The sequence below is a fragment of the Lagenorhynchus albirostris genome, chromosome 6 (genome assembly GCF_949774975.1).
Source record: "Lagenorhynchus albirostris chromosome 6, mLagAlb1.1, whole genome shotgun sequence".
In the NCBI taxonomy this organism is placed as follows: Eukaryota; Metazoa; Chordata; class Mammalia; order Artiodactyla; family Delphinidae; genus Lagenorhynchus; species Lagenorhynchus albirostris.
In genome coordinates this window covers 15,431,370-15,456,020 of record NC_083100.1, presented here as the reverse complement: position 1 = coordinate 15,456,020, position 24,651 = coordinate 15,431,370, and the positions used below count along the sequence as shown (strand labels likewise).

Sequence of the window (24,651 nt, the reverse complement as noted above, 5' to 3'; positions counted from 1 at the left end):
TGTCACTTAAAGGAAACCACCCTTCCATCCTAATATGCTGCTCGTCCCACCATTTCCCCACCACACCGACCCCTCCCCATCACCACTACCCCAACACTCCTACCCAGACGTACAAACCCCCCGCTTCTACCCCTCCCACACGCCACGTCTGCCTTCAGGCCCAGGATCCGAAAATGAATCTCCTACTTAGAGATGCAAGAAGGGCTCCAAACTCGAAACCTGTCTTTCTTCAAAGAACTAGTCATCACAGGTTTTCAACGTACTCTAATCAATCGGGCATCTGTTTTGCATCCTCTCCACAGCAAATGCCTCTCAGAGCAGAGCATGGCCAGTACCGCTTAATTCCTATGTTCTGTTTTTCTCGAAGCCTTCCTGGCATTCAATAATCAGTTTCTAACAATAAGGAGCGTTTATTTAAGGGTGCAATCTTACTTGATTAGCTATGGTGTATGTTTTCGGGAGAGTCATCTGAATGTTGTTATATCCATAAGCAATAGCTGCATCTTCTATGATATCACAGGCGTGGATAATGTCAGCTCTGGTTGGAGGGATTTCAATTTCAATCTGATTCCCATCGCCTATGACTTCTGACTTTAAACACATCCTGGTCAGAAGCTTGGCAAGATTTTCTGGAGTTTCTCTGAAATAGGAACGTACAAACCATAAACTTCACTGGATTATTTAAAACATGTTTATATTTTGTTTTAAAATATGCTACTACCTGAAACCTGTCTTTGTGAATTCCAATGGACACCAGACATCCTAACTGATGTTCTATTGTCACTTACTACTCTGAAGGGATATCAAAATTCTCTCCAAGCATTTTTTCAGGGAAAATTAAGCAGTCATATGTGTACTTCATTCTTGAATTCTCTTCAACAGTAAATAAATAAATGAAGTTTTCAGAGCATACCTGATCCCAACTTTTTTGTTAATTAGATCAGCTCTCACCATCTCCTTTCGATAAGCCAGTTCCTTAGAGAGAAAAAGAGTTTGAGAAGCTGAAATCAGTCCTGCCAGATACAGCATTAGTCTCTTTCTAATTCAATTCATTATTGTTGTGGTTTCATTACCCTCCCAAGAAGTTGTCATTAGAGCCAGATATCAAAAATAAACTCAGTGCGCTTCAGGACATTACTTGCTACATTATATTCATACATGAACATTCTACTTGCTAGACAACTGGAACTCTTGGAAATATTATAAAATGCCAAACATTTTTCTCTTTTACTTGATCAATCACCATTCTCTTCAGCAAAACACTAGTGCATTACATCCTTTCTAAAATGCTTACAAATCCTGCTGAAGATTTTCAATTTCACCTCATGCAAGTAGGTGTTTATGACCAAGAAAGAATAATTCATGTGCCATATTGGACTATCCATCATACTAAATCTAAGAGTGTTATGAAGTCATTCCTTTCCTATCATTTTTTTCAGGTGGGGAAAAGCAACTACGACCCAGCCCTAGCTATCAACCTGCTCCAGGACAGCCAGGCTGGGAGCATCTCATGAATTAGTACTCACTCTCCTTCAAACAGTACGTAACTCTACCATGTGAGATAGGAACAAACACACATAAAATCCAGGCTTTTCAGCAACGTTGGAAACATACCTATGAGTATTTCTTATCACAAAATTACTCTCAAAATTGTAATCGCCACTCGCAAAAAGGCCATAAATTTAAAAACCTGTTTGGACTCAGGTAAGGACAATGGGCTTGCTATTCAAAATGCAATTCTCAGAGCAGAAGCATCATTATCACCTGAGTGCAGACACCACCATGTAATAAAGAAGCCCAAGCTAGCCTCCTGGATGAGAGGCACTTGACCTGTTCACCTCATTGCCAAGACGCAGACATGTCAGTGAGGCCATCCCAGGTCATCCAGCTGCTAGCCTACCAACCAGCTGGAGCCTAGCAGAGATTAGCCCAGCCAGTCCTGACCAGAACTAGCCAGCTGACCCCCAGAATCATGAAGTTAGTAAACCTTGGGGTGGTTTGTTACATAACAAAAGCTAACTGATAACAGCAACTACAATCAATTAAAAAAAAAAAAACTGCTATTGGGACTTCCCTGGTGGCCCAGTGGTTTGGAGGGCTGACTAACCTTAAAAGGGGTGAGACTATAAATTACCTAGGTACCTAGTTAATAAGGGATAAACCACAGGCATTATGGCCATATAATGCTGTGGTATAATGTAGTGGGTTGGGAGTGAAATGTGGTATAATACAGTGTGTTGGGACTGTCTGGGCTTAAATCCTAGCTCCACGACTGAATAGTAATAGGCAAGCTATTTAACATCTCAAGGTCAAGGGCCTAATGATAGCACCCAGCCTCACAGGGTTAATGTGAGGATTAAATCCATGTAACACACACAGTACAGTGCCTGGCATATAGGTGGGTGGATGCACAGATAGACAGAAAGACCAAAAGCACTCTATAGCTATTATTATTAATGTTACTGCTGTTGTCAAAGTCATCATCATCATCAAGTCACTTCTTCTATACTCACTGGAAAGGTATGTAATTTTCCATTAGGAAAAACTACCTCAGCTGCTTCAACCCTGAAAACAAAAATAAAGCCAGAAATAAAATTAAATATAAATAAAAATAAAACTTAAGGGGAAAAAAGGGCCATAAATTCTAAAAATGTGTGTGGTTAACAAAACTTTCACTTGGTCTACAACTGCAGCCTCAACACATTCAATCTATTCACGTTCCAACACTGCTGTCTGGATTAATCCTCCCATACACAACATTACTATTCCATTTCCTGTAGCTCCCATGTCTCTTCAGGCAGCACCCACTTGATAAGTTTATCTCCCAGTCCTACAAAGCATACATCCTTGATGAACACCTTGCCAATACTGACACACACATTCCAGGCTTTACCAGGGTCACGCTGTTACACAATGAAAGCTGACTGACACAACCACTAAAATGCAAATCAATTAAAAAGAATAACCAACACTGCCCATACAATTTCAGTCATGCTTTCTACAGTTATACATTTATTTTGAATTATAATACTCTAGAATAAACTATGATGCTAGTACACAGTAAGGGCCATATAGGTTTGATAAGCAATTTTTTAAATAAAAAATTAGCTTTGGAACAAATACAGTAGTCTTATTAGTATACACAGGATACATGCTTCGCTCTTATATATGATTCTCTATCTTTGTTTAGCTGTTCCTTCTGCTATTTCTCCATGTTCAGTCTCAAATCCTTAAATACAGCTTAAATTTCATTGCCTCCATGAAGTCTACCCAGATTGCCCCAGCTAGCAGTAACCTGCCCTTACAAACGGCCAGAACATCACTGAAACTTTTTAAGGTACTTATCACTTTTTACTTTATACATTATTTGTTCATGTCTTAGCTCCCCAAAGAGATTATATATTCTAGTTACAGGAACCATATATTTCATCTTTATATTTAGCACAAGGCCTTAGTGCTCTGACTTCAGAACAACAGGCCATCATCGATAAAGATGCCGAACGAACTTACGTAAATTGATTCTCACAATATTCACTGAACGTGGTAACAATGATATCAAGAACTATTTTTGCCTGCAAAGGAAAAAAACAAATATTATGGTAACCCATAAATATACTTTCTTCCATCAGCTGGAAATGAATTAATATTTAATATAATTTAGTCTCCAAACATCTAAAACTGTATCTGTATATATAAATTTTAAAGAAAGAAGTGGAGTAAAAACTCTTGAGCTTGAGAGGCCCTGACCTTATCTTCAGGTGTTCTGCATTTATGCGGTTCTCTGACAGTTACAATCCATGACTGAGACAAATCATCTATTTCCCCACCCCCTCCCTTGGGTTGAGCAAATTTCAAGAAAGACAGATGGCTAACTATGGCAGTAAACCTTATCAGTCTCATAAGTTTCTGCAGCCAGATGCCAGACTCCTGGCCCAAGCACTTACTAGCAGTCTGATTTTGCGCATGTCACTTAATTACTGTCTTTGTACCTTTGTTAGGTAGAGATAATAAAAGTTCCTACCTCATTTGGTTAATATAAGGATTAAGAGTATGAGTGTGTGTGTGTATAAAACACATAGAGCGATGCCTGATACACAGTGAAGGCCATATAGATTTGTCAATTTTTTTTTTTTAATTAAAAGAAAAAAATACAGTAACCTTATTGGGATATATGCTTTGCTTTTACATATACCTCACTCATATACAAGCTTCAGAAAAGATATCCAAGGTCTGCTAATGTGCAAATTAAAAAAAAGTTTTTAACAGGAAAAGCTGTATTACCCTGACAATATTTCTGAAGGCACATATGGTATATAAAAGTTATAAATGAAATATCTTACAAGGATCTCCAATCCTGTAAGATGTATGTGAATGCCATTTATCTGCCCTACTTCTATACTCCAGCCTTCTGCCATTCAAGTTTACCTTTCTTAATTTGCTTAATTGCCACCTCACTCTATGGCTTACTTAACCTTTGTAAAGAAAAAATATGCCATAAAAAAAAGCTTTCATAACAATCCAATCTAATATATAGTGACGAAAAGTGACTGAAAGATTAGTATTCTACATATTCTAGACATCTTTGTGTGTATAAACCCTTTATCAATTTGCTAAATAAAACTTGATAGGCAGTTGGTTTTAACTTTTTTTTTTTACCAAGTACACGAAGGTATGAAATTAGTAAGCATTCAAACTAAGCCAACTAAGATGAACACTTTATACAGATGGCATTACAATGTAGATCCCGTTCTCTGTTTTACAGTAATGTATTTGGCTAATTCTCTCACAAGATGACAAGTTCCTTGAAGTCAAGAACATGTAACTCATTATTAAATTCATGGCATTGGAAAGATAGTAGGTGCTCACTAAACATTTGTCAACTGAATGAAAGCACCTTAACCAAAGTACAGAATAGCTACATCTTTCCAATTTTCTAAGTGGCTAAAGTATGTCCCCACCTACAAAATAAACATATTTTAAAGTTTAGCCACTTGGTCTTGGCCCAGAAGTAAAACTCTACCCTGACAGTACAAAAACAGAAAAAAAGTTTTATTTACCTTAGTAAAATCAGTCCCTGTGCATTCAATAAATATATTTCTAGTATTTACTGTTATTTTGGAATGATGTCCTGCAACAAACACAAAATAATAATGACAAAACAATTAGTTTCAGAAATGAGCTCTACAAAACAGAAACTACAATTTAGTTTAGAACATAATATAAGCTGACACCTCAGAGGTAAGGAGATATACAACTTTCATTCTAAGCTCCCATTATAAGCTGGAAAATAAAGATAAAATAAAAACAAGGCTTTACTGTGTGCATTCCATATGTAAGGTGCTTAACAGAAGTTGTCTCATCTCATTTTCACCACGATCTATGACAGGGCTGCAGGCAGGACAACTAAGATTCAGAGATTAAGCTCACTGAACATGATCACAGCTATTAAGCAGCAAGGTTAAGATTTGGGTTTGGATCTGGCTCACCCCGAAGCCCACTATAAGTACTAGAGTCCAAGATCTTGAGGAAGAAAAGACTCTCCTTCCCATCATGAATCAACTGAACCCCCTTCTCACTTCCAGAAGGGCAAACATCTATGGCTCTGATATCACTAAATTTTGTAAATATGTTCAATTTGCTTCTTCAACAAAAGCTTCAGAAAGGAGTTAAGAGGGTAAAATTCAGTTTTAAAATTTTAATTTAACTATAAAACAGCAGGCCAGACAGAATTTGACTTTAAGTTTAACTAAATGAATTACCTGCTAAAACCACAATATCAACACCCTTTGGAGGAATATAACAGAACCCAGAGACTAGCACCAGAAAATATTTATAAACTTATAAATATGTATACATTTATAAATTACATAAAAATCACCAGTAAAATATTGAAAAATGAATGAAAAGAACTATTACAATAAAATCCACAGAAGACCTGAGATTCTCAGATTGAGTCATCTGACTGATTCAGTCAAGTCTACTGAAAATTCCACAGAAATGATAAAGAATAAGAGGGAAACAGCAAAAACCTATGGTGCTTAAGAAATAACTCACCATTGATGATTGGAGGCATTGAAAGGACGACACCATTGCTATCATAGATAACCGGATACAGAGGTTTATTTTCAATTATATGTAAATAATGTTTAAGGTGGTTGTCAGTCTGAAAAAAAATTAAGTCAAACAAAATTAGCTTTTTATTTCTGTCACTGTAATTAGTTTACATACCTACCTAGCATAAAAAGAGGGGGGGAAATCAGAAAAACAATAAAACAGCCCCCAAAGTTTTAAATGTATATTTTCTAATGTAAATTAATATCTCAGAATCCTTATACAGCCTCATTTCCTACTGGGGAAAGATAAGACCGCTATCGTTTTTTCAAGACTGAAAACAGACTTGCAGAGTAAGCCTGAATCACCTTAAGCAAAACACAAACCATACAAAACTATTTAGATAAATAGGAAGAAATCACTTGCAAATCAGGTCAATGATAATAGATGCTTTTTCCAAATGATACCCACCTCTTTTACTATTTGTTAAATGCAATTTAAAGTGACTACTGAGCTCATTTTCACTGCTGGATTCTAAAGTGCTAATAACGGGAGGCAGATGCTTTTTAATAGTGCATGCTACAAAAAAACTAGCTAAATCTCATTGTTCCTTATATTTGAATGAGTTTTAGTTATACCTAAATGTGAATATTACAATGCAGTATGACCTACTTCAGTGGTTCTCAATCCTGGCTGTACGTTAAAAACATCTGAGAGGATAAAAAAGTAATAACAGGGCTTCCCTGGTGGCACAGTGGTTGAGTCCGCCTGTCAATGCAGGGGACATAGGTTCGATCCCTGGCCCAGGAAGATCCCACATGCCGCGGAGCAACTAAGCCTGTGTGCCACAACTACTGAGCCTGTGCTCTAGAGCCCACGAGCCACAACTACTGAGCCTACGTGCCACAACTACTGAAGCCCACATGCCTAGAGCCCGTGGTCCACAACAAGAGAAGCCACGACAATGAGAAGCCCAAGCACTGCAACAGAGTAGCCCCCGCTCACCGCAACTAGAAAAACCTGGGCACAGCAACGAAGACCCAACACAGCCATACATACATACATACATACATACATACATACATACATACATACATACATAAAAGTAATAATAAACAAAACTATGCCCAGACCTCACTCTAGATCAAAGGAATCAGTATCTCTGGGTTGGAACCCAGACACTGCTATTTTTTCAAGCACTCATTTTATTGCCCTAATTAAGACTTGATTTGGGAGGAATTTCATGCTTTATCCAGAGCTATTACATCAACATAAAAGAACATTTACCTTGTATATGTTCATCAGTTCACAGGCTGTATACTCCTTGGTCTTATTTAGAGGCTTGAATTTGATATCGGAAGGTTTCTTCGCAGTATAAGTAAATGGGCCTGACAAAGTGTCCAAGTCATGGGTACCAATAGCAACCAAGGCTCTTTTCCTAAATGTGGAGAGACAGAGAGAAAGAGAAACAGAAAACAATTTGAATATCTCAAAGCAGAAATTCTAAAGATAACAGAGTACAGCGTTTTTATTTTTAGACACTTCCTTAAAATAGCCTTTTACTACTATATAGCACCTTCACAACCATTAAAAATTATGAGAAATATAAATATAAAGCTACTTAAAACACATTATTTCAGCAGCTGAAGTAAATCCCTTCCACTATGTTATCCCTAGTACTATGTTATTAGGACGTTTTCAAAGTCAACATACCCTTTACCTTCTTTTAATCTATTTCCTCTAGTGTTCTCAAGTAAACATAAATCTTATTAAATTAGAATAAACTACCAAAAAACTCCTGTGTTTTTTGGCTTTTCCATATTTTCCTAAATTTCCTGTCACATAGCTATATTGCTTTATTAATGGAAATTATTTAGCTTTAAAAACTGTGAATTATATTTAAAATTTAATACGTAAGGAAATTTCAAGAGCTATTAATTTCATTTGTTCTACAGTTTATCTGTAAAGGATTTAAGGTAATTTTAGGAACTTAAAGCAAGATACAAAGTAGGAGAGAAAGAAACAGAAGTAGGGATATAAAACAAAGCCAGAAACAATGTTGATTAGTACTAAATTAGAATTTCAAAGCTTACAGTCTTATCACAGAGGGTCACAAATGTGGCTCTAAGCTTTCCAAAAGACAATTCAAAAGAGAAACCTGGTCAGAATTTATGATGTTCTAAAGAATTCTTAAGGTCTTAAAGACTATGTGTACATATATTAGAATATGTATGCATAACCACAATTAAATATCAAATAGAGGGCTTCCCTGGTGGCGCAGTGGTTGAGAGTCCGCCTGCCGATGCAGGGGACACGGGTTCGTGCCCCGGTCCAGGAAGATCCCACATGCCGCGGAGCGGCTGGGCCCGTAAGCCATGGCTGCTGAGCCTGCGCGTCCGGAGCCTGTGCTCCGCAACGGGAGAGGCCACAACAGCGAGAGGCCCGCGTACCGCAAAAAAAAAAAAAAAAAAAAAAACAAACAAATGGATAAAATCATTAGTAATCAAGGAATGTGTTAAAGTCCATATTACATGAACCATGACATACTTTTTAAAATTTGTAAGAAACAAATTTTGGTCAACCTCAAATTAACACAACATTGTAAACCAACTATACTGAATAAAATTTAAAAAAATTTTTTTTTCGTCAAACTCCAAGACAGGTGACTAGAATTTTAATAAATATGGGTAAATTGAAGAGTTGTTGACAAGCCTAAAGGAAGTGTTACTTTACTCAATGAGTTACATGTTTATATACTAGCACAGGTAGAAATATACATGGTTCAGTAAGTTTAGATAAATTAATAATTGACAAATTCATAGGTAAGAAAGTCTATGTTTTCTTGGACATTAATATTGGTTTCTTAATCCTGAAACAGCACCTCAAAATGTCACTGAATTTCAACTTCAAACCAATCACAAAAAAACAAATTCCAGATTAATCAAAGAGCTATGCATTTTGAAAAACAAAAGGCAAACATATACACACACACACACACATACACACACACACACACGGAACCATAAAAATTATTCAAAGAAAATATAGGAGAACAATGCTTAAAACTGTGGAGTAGAATATCCCTTCTTAAGACACAAAACATAAAAGTCATATAGGAAGACTGACAAACTTGACTATATCCAAACTGTAAACTTTATACAACCAAAAGCCCCAAAAGTCAAAAGACACACTGAGAGAAAAGGTCTACAACGTAGGTACAGAAAAAGGACTAATATCCCAAATATAAAAAGATATGAAAACAAAAAATAGTCAAAAAGCAAGATTTTACCTATTCTACTGGCAGAAATTTTATTAAAGTCTTGCTGTGAAAAAGCAGCAGCTCAAAGAACTGGGCAGAAAATTCTGCTACTGCCAACTGCAGAGGTCTCATCTAGCCAAATGTTTCAAGTGTGAGTCAGGCTAAGTATGCAAGACTCTTTGCCTGCAACAGAAACCACTTCTCAGAGAAAAAGAGCAAAATAAGAGCCTCTTACATAACAAAATATTCTGTATGCAATCAAAAAGCAGTGCATATGAAAACAGAGAAACATGACATACTCCACACGAACCAACCCATAAAAACCAATGCTAAGATGACCCAGATTTTCAAGTCACCACACAGATTTTTAAAACGTTACTACTACTACTACAAAAAAAAAAAGCCACTATAAAAAGCATTCAAGAATTATGTGGAAAATATACACATAATGAACAGACGGGGAAATAACAGACAAAAAAAAAAGAAACTTTTTAAAAAGGAACCAAACAGATTCTATAGAGATGAACACTAAAGTAACTGAAGTAAAAAGTTCACTGGACCCTTCCAGCCAAGATGGAGTAACAAAGACTAGATTTACTCTCTTGCCTGATACAATCACAAAAAAGGCAAAACATATAAGACAACAGTTTTCATGGCTGGCACTGGAGGTCAGGCTATGAAGGGCAGATGACAAACAGAAAACAGATAAGGTGAGCCCTACGACAGTCCAGCTGACTGCCTGGAAGGGTTTCAAGCCACAGGGCAGGAAACAGGGTCTGGCTAGAGCCCAGTGGACTCCCTAAGTTGAGGAGACACAGCTGAGAGTCTAGGGAGATCACGACGGCCAGAGTTCACTGCACAGAGTACTGGGGAGGACAGAGCTACTCAGACAGAGAACTCTGGTATCTGCAGAGGGGCCCCCTCAAGAGTTCAGCTGAGTATTAATCAGTGTGTGCATGTGAGGAAAGCAGCCAAGGCCAGGGAAAGAACCATCCAAGGCAACAGTGCTCACACAGACTGAAAACCTCACTCTTCATATGGCAGTGGATATATAGGAACAAAGTCTTGCCTCAGTAGTAAGGACTAACTAGCCCTAGACAGAACACTGCATGATCAATGAAAACAGAAAAATAGAGGAAAAAAGCAGAGAAAAGTCAATGAAAGCAAAAGCTGGTTCTCTGAAAACTGATACACAATGATACTCACTGAAGTAACTGATGTGTACACTGATCTCTAGCTACACTGATCAAGGGGAAAAAAGAGAGAAGACAGGAATGAAAGAGGTGATACTGATACAGATACTACAGATATTAAAGGATAATAAGGGAAGATCATAAACAACTTTTATGCCAGTAAATTTTATAATTTAAATGAAATAAATGTATCTCTTGAAAAACGCAAATTAGGATTTACTGACTCTGGCGCACCAGAGTATTAGGATGTGATTTATTCTCCCTTTAGAAAAAGCTCATGATTTCCAGAGATACTGTATAAAACAGAGCTTAAAGTCGAATTAAGGAAATGCTTTCCAGTATAGATAAAAATTAGATTCTTCAAATGACCAGAACAGATAACTGGGCTCAAGTACGTCCTAGCTGTATCAGTGCTTGTCAGAAATCCTCTATCTTGTCCTATATTTTGAAACTATATTTAAATTCTTATTGTTTTGCTCAAGAATAACATATCTGCAAGATGACAAATAGATTATTTTTATAAAATAACTTGGAATAAATGTTATTCAGAATCTGAGAAAAAGTTTCTTCTACGATGTATGCAAAAATGTTTCAAGAAAAAGAAACCTCGTGAGCTTAACCACAGGTATTTTATTTTTTTAATATTTTTCACACCAGAAGAAAACGCCCAAGGTCCCCCCAACCCTGTCTCTAGAACACCCTTACACAAAAGCCTCTTCTAGTTTCCACAGTTTACCAAATTGCAACTACTGCAATTATTAAAATACAAAAATTATTTTTTTCCATTTTTACTCAAGACATATATAACTCTTAATCATATCTTTGACTAGCATGAGATAACTTACATTTATATATTTTAGTACCAACACAAAAAAAACTTGCTATGTTAGCTAAAGGCTGACATTTCTTATCATCAGTAAATATATATTTTCTATTAGGATTTTTGAAATACTGAAATTAGCTCAAGGACTCCCATTGTTACCTTCCTCGACCTTTAGGAGTTCAGCAATTATATAGGTTTGAAGATCGCCACACTAAAGGGAGCTGTATGGGAAATGATGTGTAGCAATGCCAACGACAGAATAAAAAAATTCAGTTATGTAAAAGTCTCAAGTTTCACCTGTCAATTTATAATTATATTCACTCAAAAAATGAGATCACGGCTTCCCTAGTGGTGCAGTGGTTGAGAGTCCGCCTGCCGATGCAGGGGACACGGCTTCGTGCCCTGGTCCAGGAAGATCCCACATGCCGCGGAGCGGCTGGGCCCGTGAGCCATGGCCGCTGAGCCTGCACGTCCAGAGCCTGTGCTCCGCAACAGGAGAGGCCACAGCAGTGACAGGCCCATGTGTGGCAAAAAAAAAAAAAAAAAATGAGATCAAGCCAAAAACTATTTTTTTGTCTATTTTTAAAATAAGTCATACTTCAAATTACCATGGTTTAATATTTAGTAGTATAATCCACTGTTAATGATTTGAACCAAAAAACAAAAACCAAGAAAATGTCTAGGACTAGATATTTCTTCTCTATATAGTACTCAAAATATATCTCTTATTTCTCCATGGATACACTATCTATAAGCAGTAACAAAGAGCTGTTTGGTGAAATTTAAACTTATTTAAATTTAAATTTAGTTAACTTTAAACTCTTGTTACTCCCACATATGATTAATTTAGAAATGCTGTGAAAAAAGTCTACAGTGGAGGAAGAAAGAAAAGAGCGGGGGAAAGAGGAAGAGAAAAGGGAAGGGGAGGGAAGGAGGAGGGAGAGGAAGGAGGAAGGAGAGCAGGAGGCAAGGAAGAAAGAAGATGCGACCACAAACCTGCAAATATTCTGATGTAACTTCTCCTGAAGTTCAATGAAGCTTTCATATCGATCTTTAGTAAACTTTATGTTTCGGAGAACTGCTGCAACAGCATACGGGCGTATTTTAGCTGTCTGAAATTCGTTATATCATTAGGGATGGTAAATATTAAGGCTTTTCTTTGTAATATCATCTTGTAATAGAAAGTCAGCTGTCACAAATTTTCATTCAAACAAGTGTACATTCATTCATTCAGTCAACAGTAAGATATAGTGGTGATAAGAGACAAAGTCACTGTCCTCATGCAATTTACATTTCAGCAAGACCTCTGAAAATTTACTGAATTACTGAGAAAAAAATTAACCCTTAAGTAGTTTGCTCGTAGTTAATATTTCTACCAAAATAGTCTTTCCCCAAAAGATTTTTTCTACATTTTATTAATATCCACAATTTAAACAATTATATCTCAAATGTATTTTAGGCAAACATTTGGATGTTATTTTCCAAAATTATTCATGGAAAACAAATGCTGTGTTCCCTTTCACTTCTTGGTGAAAAACTAAATGACAATTTTTAAGAGCTAGAGGCTAAATATACATCCATTTTAGCAAGTGATCAAAGAAAACGACATTTAGCAGAAGGGTCACCTTTGTCCCACCTTATAGAGATATACACAAAGAGAAGTTTTTAAAAGAAAAGTAAGAATGGATTCTTATTACCTCTTCTGTGATGATCAATTTCTGGATTTCTCCATTAGGCATTACCCGTTTATACATTGGAGCCTTTATCCTAAAATATTAAAACAAACTTTCTCATTATTAACGAAAACATTCGATAAACTAATTTATTCTGTGTATAGAAAGTATACAAAATGAACAGAACTAGGACAATGGGTTAAAGTTACAGAAAGTCAAATTTGGGCTGAGTATTAAAAAAAAAAACCTAATAAACTTTCTAACATTTCTAGATGTCTAAAAATGGGCTAGGGGTTTCCCTGGTGGCGCAGTGGTTAAGAATCTGCCTGCCAGTGCAGGGGACATGGGTTCGAGCCCTGGTCCGGGAGGATCCCAAGTGCTGCGGAGCACCTAAGCCCGTGTGCCACAACTACTGAGCCTGCGCTCTAGAGCCCGTGAGCCACAACTACTGAGCCCGCATGCCTCGAGCCCGTGCTCCGCAACAAGAGAAACCACCGCGATGAGAAGCCCACGCACCACAACGAAGAGCAGCCCCTGCTCACAGCAAGTAGAGAAAGCCCGTGCGCAGCATGGGTAATAAATAAATAACATAAATCTGTTAAAAAAAATAAAACAAAAATGGGCTAGGATGCCTCGTGGTAATGCGTGTCCTATCACTGGAGTCTCGGCAGAGGCTAGAAAACCTTTAACTAAGCGACTGTATGGGGGCATTTAAACATCAGCTGAGGGGCTGGATTAAATCACCTTGAAGTTTTATTCCAACCATGAGAGTTTGAGCTTCTAAGAAAAACAGGGCTTATAACAAATACAGATGGCCTGGTCCCATCTGGACCTAACGAATCAGGATATTCAAGGGAAAGGCCTGGTAAACAGTACATTCTGAAGGCAGAGTCCAGGTGACTGTTATCATCAGAAGTGGGTGGGAACTACTGTTTTAAGTCAGTGCTTTTCAAACCTCAACATGCCTACAATCAACTGGGGAATTTGTTAAACCACATATTCTGATTCAATAGGTCTTGGGTAGAAGCTGAAATTCTGCAGTTCTAACAAGCTCCCAGGTGTTACAGATGATGCTGGCCCATGGACCACACTTTGAGTAGCAAAGGTTTTAAGTCACTTTCCTAATTCAGTCTCATCATAAAAATCATATGAGGTGCCTATTAAAAACAGAAATATATATGGACAGGTTTGGGAAACACACTGTAAGGGCTAATCCCTGACCCTAAAATATAAACATCTGATTGTCATGCAGAGAAGCACCTGGGTCAACCCCCAAATTTTCACCACATTAACCAAATGCCTAATTATCATCCTTTCACCAGCACCCGTCACTCATCCGAAGGCCTCACAGTTGCAGAGTCTAGCCCATCAGCCTGAGGCTCTTACTCTTCTGCGACTGACTAGATAATGAATAAGTAATCAAAACCAAAAATAATTATTTTTGATAGCTTTACTGTTTCACCTCTTTTTCACTTCATACGTTCATCATTTTCTATATGCATTACATGAAGAGCTGGAAGAGGACTTAAAAATATTCTTCATTATAAATTAGGAGACTGAAACTAGAAAAGTCAATTAACTTGCCCACAGCCAACGTAAGATCTTCAGTTTTCCACTTAGGAGGCTCCATTCCCAAGCTTCCTCAGAATTCTTAAGAAAACAGCAATATAGTTGTGCCACCTCTACTTTTCTCCCAGCCTTTAACAAACCCAACAAACTTTCTACTCCAGTTGGATTACTAAAGAACTCACATGAACCCATTAAAAAGTTTTTTAAGATGCCATAAAATCATTAACCACTCCAGCTTTAAAATACACTCCCAAAATGAAAGGCTATGACTCAATATTCAGGCAAATTTTCAAACGGCTACAATCTAAAGGCTCCAACATCCCTCTATGCAGACCCAAAGCTGTGTACCTGTCCAATGAGTTTTTTTCTAGAAACTTAAACAGGGTTGCTGATAATGAGAGGCAAAGAAAAAAGAAAGCCAACTTAGCCAGGTATTTAATGAACATATTCCCTTACCTTTCTTTGAAGACCTGAAGTCCTCGAACCAATCCTTCCAGACACAGGAGATCATATCTATTGGCAGGAACATCAATTTTGTAGAGAACAACATCAGAGGCCCCCTGTGCCTTTTCATTACCTTGTTCCTTACTTATAATTTCCTTCTCAGATGTCTAAAACAAACCCAAAAGTTAAAATAAAACTAAATAAATCCAAATTCTTTTGAAAAAGTAGCCCTATAAAGCAGTAACTGCATTATTCGTGTTCTTCCCAGAGCAGCAGAAATCCATCTAAAACAAGGAGTGGGCCAATCATGCCTGCCGCCTATTATTGTAAATAAAGTGTTACTGAAACATAGCCAAGCCTATTCATTCACATTTTACCTATTGTTATTTACAAACTGCAACAGCTGAATTGTGACAGAGACTACACAGCCTTCGAAAGCTTGCTATCTGGCAGAAGAAGTTTGCCCATCCTTAATCTAAATAGAAAATGAAAACACCAAAAAGAACACAGGGCAATAACAACAAAAGTGTCAGTGAGACAAAGTACAGAGAATTCACCAAATAAAAGCTATGTTGGGAATTGCCTGGAGGTCCAGTGGTTAGGACTCTGCGCTTTCACGCCAAGGGCCTAGCTTCAATCCTTGGTCGGGAAACTAAGATCCCACAAGCCACAGCTCGCGGCCAAACAAAAAAAAAGAAAAAAAAGATTAAAGATATGCAACTTTTTATAAGATAATGACTCTAAAAAGCTAAATCCTATGGGCACCCAAGCCTACAAGCAACAGGAGAATGAGAGTAATACTATACAAACAAGCAAAAACATTTGAAGAGGGGACCTCCCTGGTGGTCCAGTGGCTAAGACTCCATGCTCCCAATGCAGGGGGCCCAGGTTCGATCCCTGCGCAGGGAACTAGATCCCTCATGTCACAACTAAAGATTCCACATGCCGCAACTAAGACCATCAGTGCAGCCAAATAAATAAATGAATATTAAAAAAAAAATTTGAAGAGATCATCAGAAGCTTGGTGTAAAGTAGAAGGGATTATAGGTATGATGGGAAGCAATCTAATGACAGTAAAAGGTACAGAGCAGCAAGAATGAAAGCAAACGAGGAAAAAGAGAGAAAAATACCGCTAGAAGAATTTTTAATGCAGTGGCAAAAAGCTTAGACTATCTCAATAACCACACTACAGATTTTCTTAAAAACAACCATTGCCAAGAAGTTAAATTCTGCTCTCTCTGTTTACTCCAGCAGGGAACTGTACGTATACTGAAGAAATTTTCAATCAAAATGCTTAAAAGCCATATTCCAACTGTTAATGTTACCCACTAATTATCTGGAATCCCCACTTAACTGGAACTCCTGCTATTTTTACCACCAATAACCTGCTAAAATAACTGATGAATTCCTATCAAAATAAGTGATGATTTTTGTTTTACATGATGCTCTCCCCTCTCCCACTGCCAAAATATAAGCAGTTCAAGTTATTGCCCAAAGAATTATAGTCTACACTTGCACAGCATGCAGCAGAATTCACTTCCTGTCAATAAGCACTGCGTGCCCGAGCCACACCTGAGGAATCACAGAGTCCACATGATGCTGGGACTGCGCAGGGCTCACGGCACTCATTGACTATGGGCTCCAAGGAACACCTCCACTGGCCATCTCAAACTCAGGAGGCAAATTTTTTAAATTAGGGAAAATTTAAAAATAAAAAAAGAAGAGGAGGAAGAGAAGGGAGCAGGAGAGGAGAAAAGAAATGGGGGGATGGGGGAGGATATGAGAAGAGGCAGGAGGAGAAATCAGAATTTAAACAGAGTTCAATTAAAGGGGTCAATAAAACTGCTAACATTTTAGTGAAGAAAGATAAGTCACCTCATGCGGGTGCTGGATTTCAGGGGGGACCCATATAAAGAAGGGAAGAAAATGTGGTAACTTGAGAAAAGAGGGCATCCAAACAAAAAAATGGCCTAATTCCTTTACAAAAAAGACACAGCTGCCTAAGCCTTCTTCCATTTTCAGTATCTCAGTTCATACAAAGATCATATGTGGGGCTTCCCTGGTGGCGCAGTGGTTGAGGGTCCGCCTGCCAATGCAGGGGACATGCCCCGGTCCGGGAAGATCCCACGTGCCACGGAGCGCCTGGGCCCGTGAGCCATGGCCGCTGAGCCTGCGCATCCAGAGCCTGTGCTCCACGACAGGAGAGGCCACGACAGTAAGAGGCCCGCGTACACCAAAAAAAAAAAAAAGATCATATGTGAAGACTGAGTTTGTCAATGCTAACAAAAATGTTATGGCAATCAATGACCACAGAAATTTCAGAGCCAGAGGGATCTATAGGGATCATACAATGCAAACCTCTTATTTCACAGATGAAAAGGAGGCCCAGAGAGGCAATGTAATTGTCCATCATTCCACAGCTAGTAAGTGTGGGAGTTCGAACTATTCCTCCATTTTTCTGATATCCAGTACAATGCTCTTAGATATCACAAAGCCTCAAGCATAATTTTGAGTTCTAATAAAATTAATAACAATTTAATATAAACTACAGAGATCTCAGCTGACTTAAGCATATGGATGCTCATTAATATAAAAAAAACTTTCTGCAACATTAGTTAAGAAGCAACAGGAAAAACAAGGCAGAACAATATAGGTTTTTGTCAGTCTGAGGTTTTTTTAAACCTTATTGTGTTATAAAACACTGAACAGATCAAGAAGGCTTGGGGTAAAAAATAATACTAATTACCAGAGACATATTAAATTATCTTTTTAGTTACAAGTACAGTGTCTCTAGTACATTATCATTATTAATAATATATTTGGTAAATAAAGCTATTTTTTCAACATTTTAATCATTATATAATCAAAAGACCAGGAAAATGTTTCAAAATCATTTTTACAAGCAATTCTTCAAAAAGTAGGAGATCATTTTACAAGATCAACGTATAGAGTAATAAATGAAGAATGAATTAACGCTGGTTAAGTAGGCACAGAGGAAGGTGGGGTGGGACACAGAGGAAGTGAAGGAGGGGGAGCCAGAGGCCAAGGACACAGCAGCTCCGGCTGAAGCAAAGTTCCCACTGCTCGTGGACCCCTTCCATCCGGTTATCTGCAAATGGTACCTCACTGCCCGGGAGACTGCTTCTATTCTGGGGTTACCTGAGAGGGTCTATCCACCTCCACAGCTCTAGCCTGATGACTTGAGGGTACTGTATCAGAATAAGGCATGAACCCCTTTTGAGATTTTACACAAAGTAACACTCTTAGAACCAGAGCTTAGCCCCTTAACACAGAAAGCACCACGGCCCACAAATGTTCCATTTGGTCTAACCGTAAGGTAACAAAGATAAAATATAATGAACTTATACACAGAATATTAGAGAAATAAATATCCAATACATACAATTTCATCAAGTTCCAGACCAAATTCAAAACATAGTTCATCAAATTCTTCGTCAGCTAGGAAAAAAAAAAAAGAGATTGCTAATTTTAATCTGTTCAGTACAAATGAAAATAGCATAGAAACTGCATTTTTTTAATCATCTTATACCAAGCATACTAAATATCAGGCATCAGATATCTCCATTTAAAAACAAAAAAAGCCTGACCAAAAAACATTTTTTAAGAAAACCAAAACTATTTTAAAAAGGGCTGATTCATCTAATATCAGCTACAGAATTAGCTTACCTGCACTAGGGAGTTTACACTTACTTGGAAGAAAAAAACTTGCTAAGCAGGGAGCCAATGTAAAGTAGGCTCCAAATCACAGATCCAACATAAAGGAATAACGTCATATAAATCCTATCATTTAAAATTCTCTGAGGTGGCCTGACAGTTGGCTTTGGAGCCAGATCCATCCAAGTTCGAATTCTGACTGTTCCACTTACCAGTGGAGAGCTTGGCACTTCATGTAAACTTTCTGATTCCTATGCCTCATCCATGAAGTAGCATTTTACAGCCCCTTATTTGTAGCATGCAACTGTTGGAAAGACTTAAATGAGTTCATGCAGATAATGGGCCCAGCATAGTGCCCTGAAACATAGTAGGTCTGCAACAATTAATAGTTCTCTTCCTTACTTTAAAGTTATATCCTACTTTGCTTTGCCACCTGATACAGCATTGTCAGGGTTTCCTTGTTACCAAAAACTGAACACAAACCATCATTACTAGTATATTCTAGTAAGAAGCTGATCTTAAGATTCCTGTTCCTGACATTAAACTTCAATTTAACAAACATTTATTGAGCACCTACTATGTGTCGGCACTGTACTAGGTGCCAGGGCTACAGAGATAAATAAAATACAATTCTTGCCTTAACTACTCTAGTAAACCAGATGTGTAAATACAGTTATGGTAAGTGCAAGGTACCGAGTTGGCACACAGAAAGCAATCAACTCCACTGACAGTCAGTGAAGGCTTCACAGAAAGGATGAATTTATTAGGCAGGGACTGTGGGGAATGAGACAACCGCATGGCAAATTTGGGACGTTCCATATGAATGAAGCGTGAGGTTCATGTCAGGAAGAGATATGATGAAAAAAGGAGAAAGAAGTCAGCTAATTAGGGCAGGAAATAACAGAGGCCCCCATGACCCCTGCCTCCTGGTACTCACACCGTTCACGTCTCAAACAACCACAAGAGTGAGCGGGGAAGCAAACTCCAGCTCAACCAAGCCGTGAGATGACTGCAGGCCCAGCTGACACAACAGCTTGACTGCAACCTGGAGGAAGACCCAGAGCCAGATCACCCAGCTATGCCACTCCTCCCTCAACTCCTCTCTCAGAAACTGTGTGCAATGATAAAGGCTTGCTGTTTTACCCTAAGTACTGGAGTAATTTGTTATGCAGCAACAGATAACTAACACAGACGTCAGTCCCTGGACGTAGAGTGCTGCCATAACAAAACACGGGAAAACATGGGGAAGGCTTTGGAATCAGGAGGAGGTGGGCTTTGAGAGTGTAAATGAAAACCTAAAGCGCCTTGACAAAGCTGTTAACAGAAGCCTCAGTCTCTGATAAGGATGCAGGTGAGGATATGAAGGAAAGTGAGGAAGTGTTACTGGAAACTGATAGAAGGGGTATCCTTTTTATGTAGAGGCAAAGTTTAGCAACACTGTTGCCTACAGTTATGGGGACTGGGGAAAAGGTACCTACTCAACCAGGTGACTTAACTAACGTTTCCAACCAGTGCTGAAAGTGTCGCCTGGTTTAGACTGTGAGAGAACAGATAAACTAAAGGAAAGACTATTAAACAAAAAGGAGCCAGGACCTAATGGTTTTAAGAATCCTCAGCCTCCCCAGATGTAAAAAAAAAAATGCTAAGAAATGGTTCTGAAGAACCTAGGGGGAGGACAGGAATAAAGAGGCAGATGTAGGTAATAGACTTGAGGATATGGTGGGGGGGAAGGGTAAGCTGGGACAAAGTGAGAGAGTGGCATGGACATATATACACTACCAAATGTAAAATAGATAGCTAGCGGGAAGCAGCCGCATAGCACAGGGAGATCAGCTTGGTGCTTTGTGACCACCTAGAGGGGTGGGATAGGGAGGGTGGGAGGGAGGCTCAAGAGGGAGGGGATATGGGGATACATGTATACGTATAGCTGATTCACTGTTATAAAGCAGAAACCAACACACCATTGTAAAGCAATTATACTCCAATAAAGATGTTAAAAAAAAATGACTTCTGATCAAAGAGCAAATCCAGAGCATTTCCAGGGAAACGTGGTCGAAAGATGAATCAAGGACATGATTGTAAAATCTTAAGACGCAGTAAAATCAAAGGCACTATTCATTCAGACAAAAGGCGCTACATATAAAGAAAATAAGGGCGTGCCTCACAAATTTATTCGGTCACACAGCTGAGCTTAAATAAGAGCCCTGTATCAGCAGAAGCCCAAGGTACAAAACAGCTTATTTCAGAGATCTGTGGGCGGTGTGTCTTTTGACTAATGAAGTGGAAACCAGCAAAACTGACCAAAGACCCAGAAAGTTTAACAACAACAACAAAAAACATATGCAGAAACATGGCAAGCTGGAGCTGAAAGGGACAGAGACGGGACAAAATGAAGTCTTTGAGCCCCCAAAATTCTCTCAGTGGAAAGTAGACCAAGAAAACTAATGAGCTGTAAAGCACGTGCTTTCTTTCACCAAAAAATAAAATAATGAGGATCACCCAGAGAGTGGAACCAAGAGCCTAGAAATTAGGGCAGAACCATGGACAGTGATCCCAGGCCTGGAGACCTGACCAAAACATGCAACACTTGCCAGCTCGGCTTCAGAACTGCCATAGACTAGTAACTCCTTCGGGTCTCCCATCTTCCCCATTCGAAGAAGAATGTCCTATGCCTGTGCCACCACTGTATGTTAGGTGCAGGTGGGGCAGATAACCTGTCTCTTTAGTCTCTCAGGCCAAGAGTAATTCTACTCAATCAGCTCTACTTAAGGAACTACACCCGAAGAGCCCCATCCACAACTGGACCCGATTTAGCTGATGAGGCTCTGGTTTCTGAGCTGCTTCTGTAATGGGATGACACTTCCGGGGGCCTTGGGAGGGCGTGTATGTGGCATGTGGGAGGAACATGAATCACTGGGGGCCAGGGGGCAGACTGCAGTAGTCAGTCCCCAAGATGGCCTCCAAGAACACCTGCCTCCTGGAGTTCACACCTTTGTAGTCTCCACCCGCACGGTGCCAGAGGTGGTCTGTGTGACCTAGAGAATACGGCAAGGGATGGTGTATCCCTTACGAGATTTAGTAAAAACTGGGGCTTCTATCTTGAACACTCTCTCAACTACCTGCTCTCTTGGACCTCTCACTCTGGGACAAACAAGCCGCCATGTTGCAAGCAGTCCTATGGAGAGGTCCAGGTGGGAGGCACTGAAATCCCTGACCAAAACTCAGCAAGGAACTCAAGCCTGCCAAAAAGCACTTGAGTGAACCTGGAATTGGACTCTCCAGCCCCAGTTAGGCCTTGAGATGACTAGAGTCCTGACACTTTTACTACAACCAGGTGAGAGGCAGAACCACCCAGCTAAGCCACTTCCCAATCCTTGGGCCTCAGAAACATATAACAAATGACTGTTGTTTTAAGCTGCTAAATTTGGGGGTAATTAATTATGCAGTAATACATAACTAAATGGTTACTTAACAAATCGTGCAGAATCATTAAAATACACTGAATCCTCTACTGAGTCCTAATTATCATACAATTTGTTTTATTCCTTTCAGCTGTATTTCATGCACTTAGACGAATCAACAATGAAATCGTGATCAATGATTCCCTCTAACAAAATGACACACCTAAGTAACTATATCTTCAAGGTTCATGATATACACAGGTGGCTCTGGCCGCATTGCCAGCAATTACACCAAGGCAGAACAGGGCCAGAATTGAAGAACAGTGAAAACAAACCAGTTAACAAAAAAACGAGTGGCAAGAGGAAACATCTGAGCAGAAAGGCAATAAAAAAGGTAGACTAAGGAGACAAAACTGCCCCAGAGGAGCAAAATGAACAGAATCAAAGCAGCCTGAAAAATATCCTTTGCTTATCTTTGATAAGCAAGTAAGTGGTGAAAGGCAATGACTGATGAAACAATGGAATTTAGGACAGACAAAAAGAAAGCCCTAGAGGGACTGAAAACAAAAGAGGGAATGGGGATAGAAAAGAGGGAATGAGACGTTACCTGAAAACAAGGAAAAAAGAGGAAGACAGAAAAGGGGGGAGGGGGTAAGAAACAAGGCGGATCCACATCGCTTGCAAACGGGATGCTTCGCCAAACATGTTTTTCCAACTTTGACCTCAACCTAATTTACATTTAAAAGATTTCAAGAAAGAACATGTGAAATATAAACTAATGATAAGTATTATCTCTGACCCATCTGAAGTACACCTCAACATCAATCTTCCTGACTGAAATTTTAATGAGTCAGTAGTCCACAGATAATTATGGGTAATCAAGCTTACCTGATCTCTCTCAATATGGAAAAGGGGAAAAGGCATCTAGAGAATATATTAAAACATCAGATGACAGTAAACAGGTTATAAATCATCCTTTTTTAAAACCTGACTTATTTCTTACTTTCCCAGATATGGATACACAGGTGGGAACTGATCACAGATGTACTGAACAAATTTTTGCTACACACCATCTTGTGTAATTCAGGTATATCATACACAATTAGTGAGAATATGGTTTAGAAGGATGGATAAGAAATATAAAAAAGCATAGTATGAAATAAAAAGTATAGGGAATCAGAGCCCTGTTTAGAGGACAAGAGTATTACCTCTATTTTCAGGGACTTAGGGCAGAACCCTAGGGAGAATAACACTTTAAGAATACAACTGACCCTTGAACAAGGCAGGGATCAGGGGTTCCCAGCCCTCCACCAAGTCCATAATCTCTGCAACTTACAGTTGGCCCTCCTGGGTTCCACATGGGAGGATTCAACAACCATGGATTATGCAGTACCTTAGTATTTACTGTTGAAAATAATTCCTTCTATAAATGGACCCACCCAGTTCAAACCTGGATTGTTCAAGGGTCAACTGCACATAGTATCTAAAAATGCACCTTAAGAAACGTTTTAAAAAGCTAATTTTATTTTCACAGTAATATCTTACTGTAGGAAGCAGTATCTGTTAAACCGACTAGGCCTTTGTTATATTGAGCCCTAAAACCAAAAACAGCTCTCACAAACCAATTATCACTGCTGTCACACAAGCTGATGATATGGGACATGGCAGATGTCACTTCAACTGCTACATGTATAGGGTAACTGATAATCGTACTTAATATTTCTCCCTTTTTTTTTTAATGGTAGTGTTTTTAAAACTGAAGAGATGAAGCGTAGCCTGAAGACTAAGCCCACCAAGTAAAGACTCCTTGTCACTCTGGGCTCAGCCCACGTTACCACCCTATCTAATGCTGTTCTTAGCACAATATCTTTTTTGTTTCCCTGCTAGCACTTAACATTATCCGAAATCATCTTATTAATATGCTGGTTTTATTATCTGCCTGCTTCATCAGAATGTGAACGTGGACCTTATGTACCCTGTGCACCGCTGTGTTCCCAAAGTACTTAGAACAGTGCCTGGCACATAACAGGCGCTCAGTAAACGTAAATAAAACTAGGAAAGAAGGCCGCCCCCCCCCCCCACACACACCCTGTTGCTCACAAATGGAGTTCCCACAGCGCTCTTCTTATTGCACTTAATGAACTACACTCGGGAGGCAACCCGGAGCTTCATTCCTGTTCTATCCCCTGGCATCAGACACGCAGCAGGCGCTCGATATCGCTGAATGAATGACACAGCGAGCCCAGCACGTGCCGGTGATGCAACGGCACCCGCGGAGACACCGGTTCCCAGAGGCTACATCGGCCCATCAGGGCCGCCGGGGACTCTGTGCCCTCTCTATCCAGAACTCGAACGCCCAAGGCCAAAACCTGCGGGGCAGTATGAACGTTGCCACGATGCCTTTTTGCAGGGGGTCCCAGCCTCTGAGGAGGGGCGCAGAGCCCAGGCTGTGGGACGTGTACTCACTGTAGGTCCGGCCCAGAGCTCGGAAGAGCAAATCGCGCTTCAGGCTGACAGTCGGCATGGCGAGTCCGGCCCACTGCGCTTGCGCGGCGAGCTGGCC

General features: G+C 39.2%; 1 protein-coding gene across 7 annotated transcripts in view; it reads right to left on the bottom strand.

The window, feature by feature from the left end:
* Positions 1-24,651, bottom strand: part of FARSB (phenylalanyl-tRNA synthetase subunit beta) — a 66,892-nt gene extending 42,241 nt beyond the window's left edge. For 4 of the 7 annotated variants that reach the window (XR_009541046.1, XR_009541047.1, XM_060151990.1 and 1 more), the window contains exons 1-12: positions 24,555-24,651; positions 18,416-18,471; positions 15,025-15,179; positions 13,024-13,093; positions 12,323-12,438; positions 7,339-7,489; positions 6,055-6,163; positions 5,058-5,128; positions 3,511-3,572; positions 2,514-2,565; positions 914-975; positions 433-640 (exon numbers count right to left, since the gene is read on the bottom strand). Coding sequence is in view for 5 of the 7 variants with exons in the window: in XM_060151990.1 (XP_060007973.1) it covers positions 433-640; positions 914-975; positions 2,514-2,565; positions 3,511-3,572; positions 5,058-5,128; positions 6,055-6,163; positions 7,339-7,489; positions 12,323-12,438; positions 13,024-13,093; positions 15,025-15,179; positions 18,416-18,471; positions 24,555-24,612 (1,170 nt within the window). In the remaining 2 variants the exon portion in view is untranslated. Of the gene's footprint in view, positions 1-432; positions 641-913; positions 976-2,513; positions 2,566-3,510; positions 3,573-5,057; positions 5,129-6,054; positions 6,164-7,338; positions 7,490-12,322; positions 12,439-13,023; positions 13,094-15,024; positions 15,180-15,382; positions 15,488-18,415; positions 18,472-24,554 lie in introns of all 7 variants that reach the window. The other 3 variants (XM_060151992.1, XM_060151991.1, XM_060151993.1) reach the window with 3 other exon arrangements.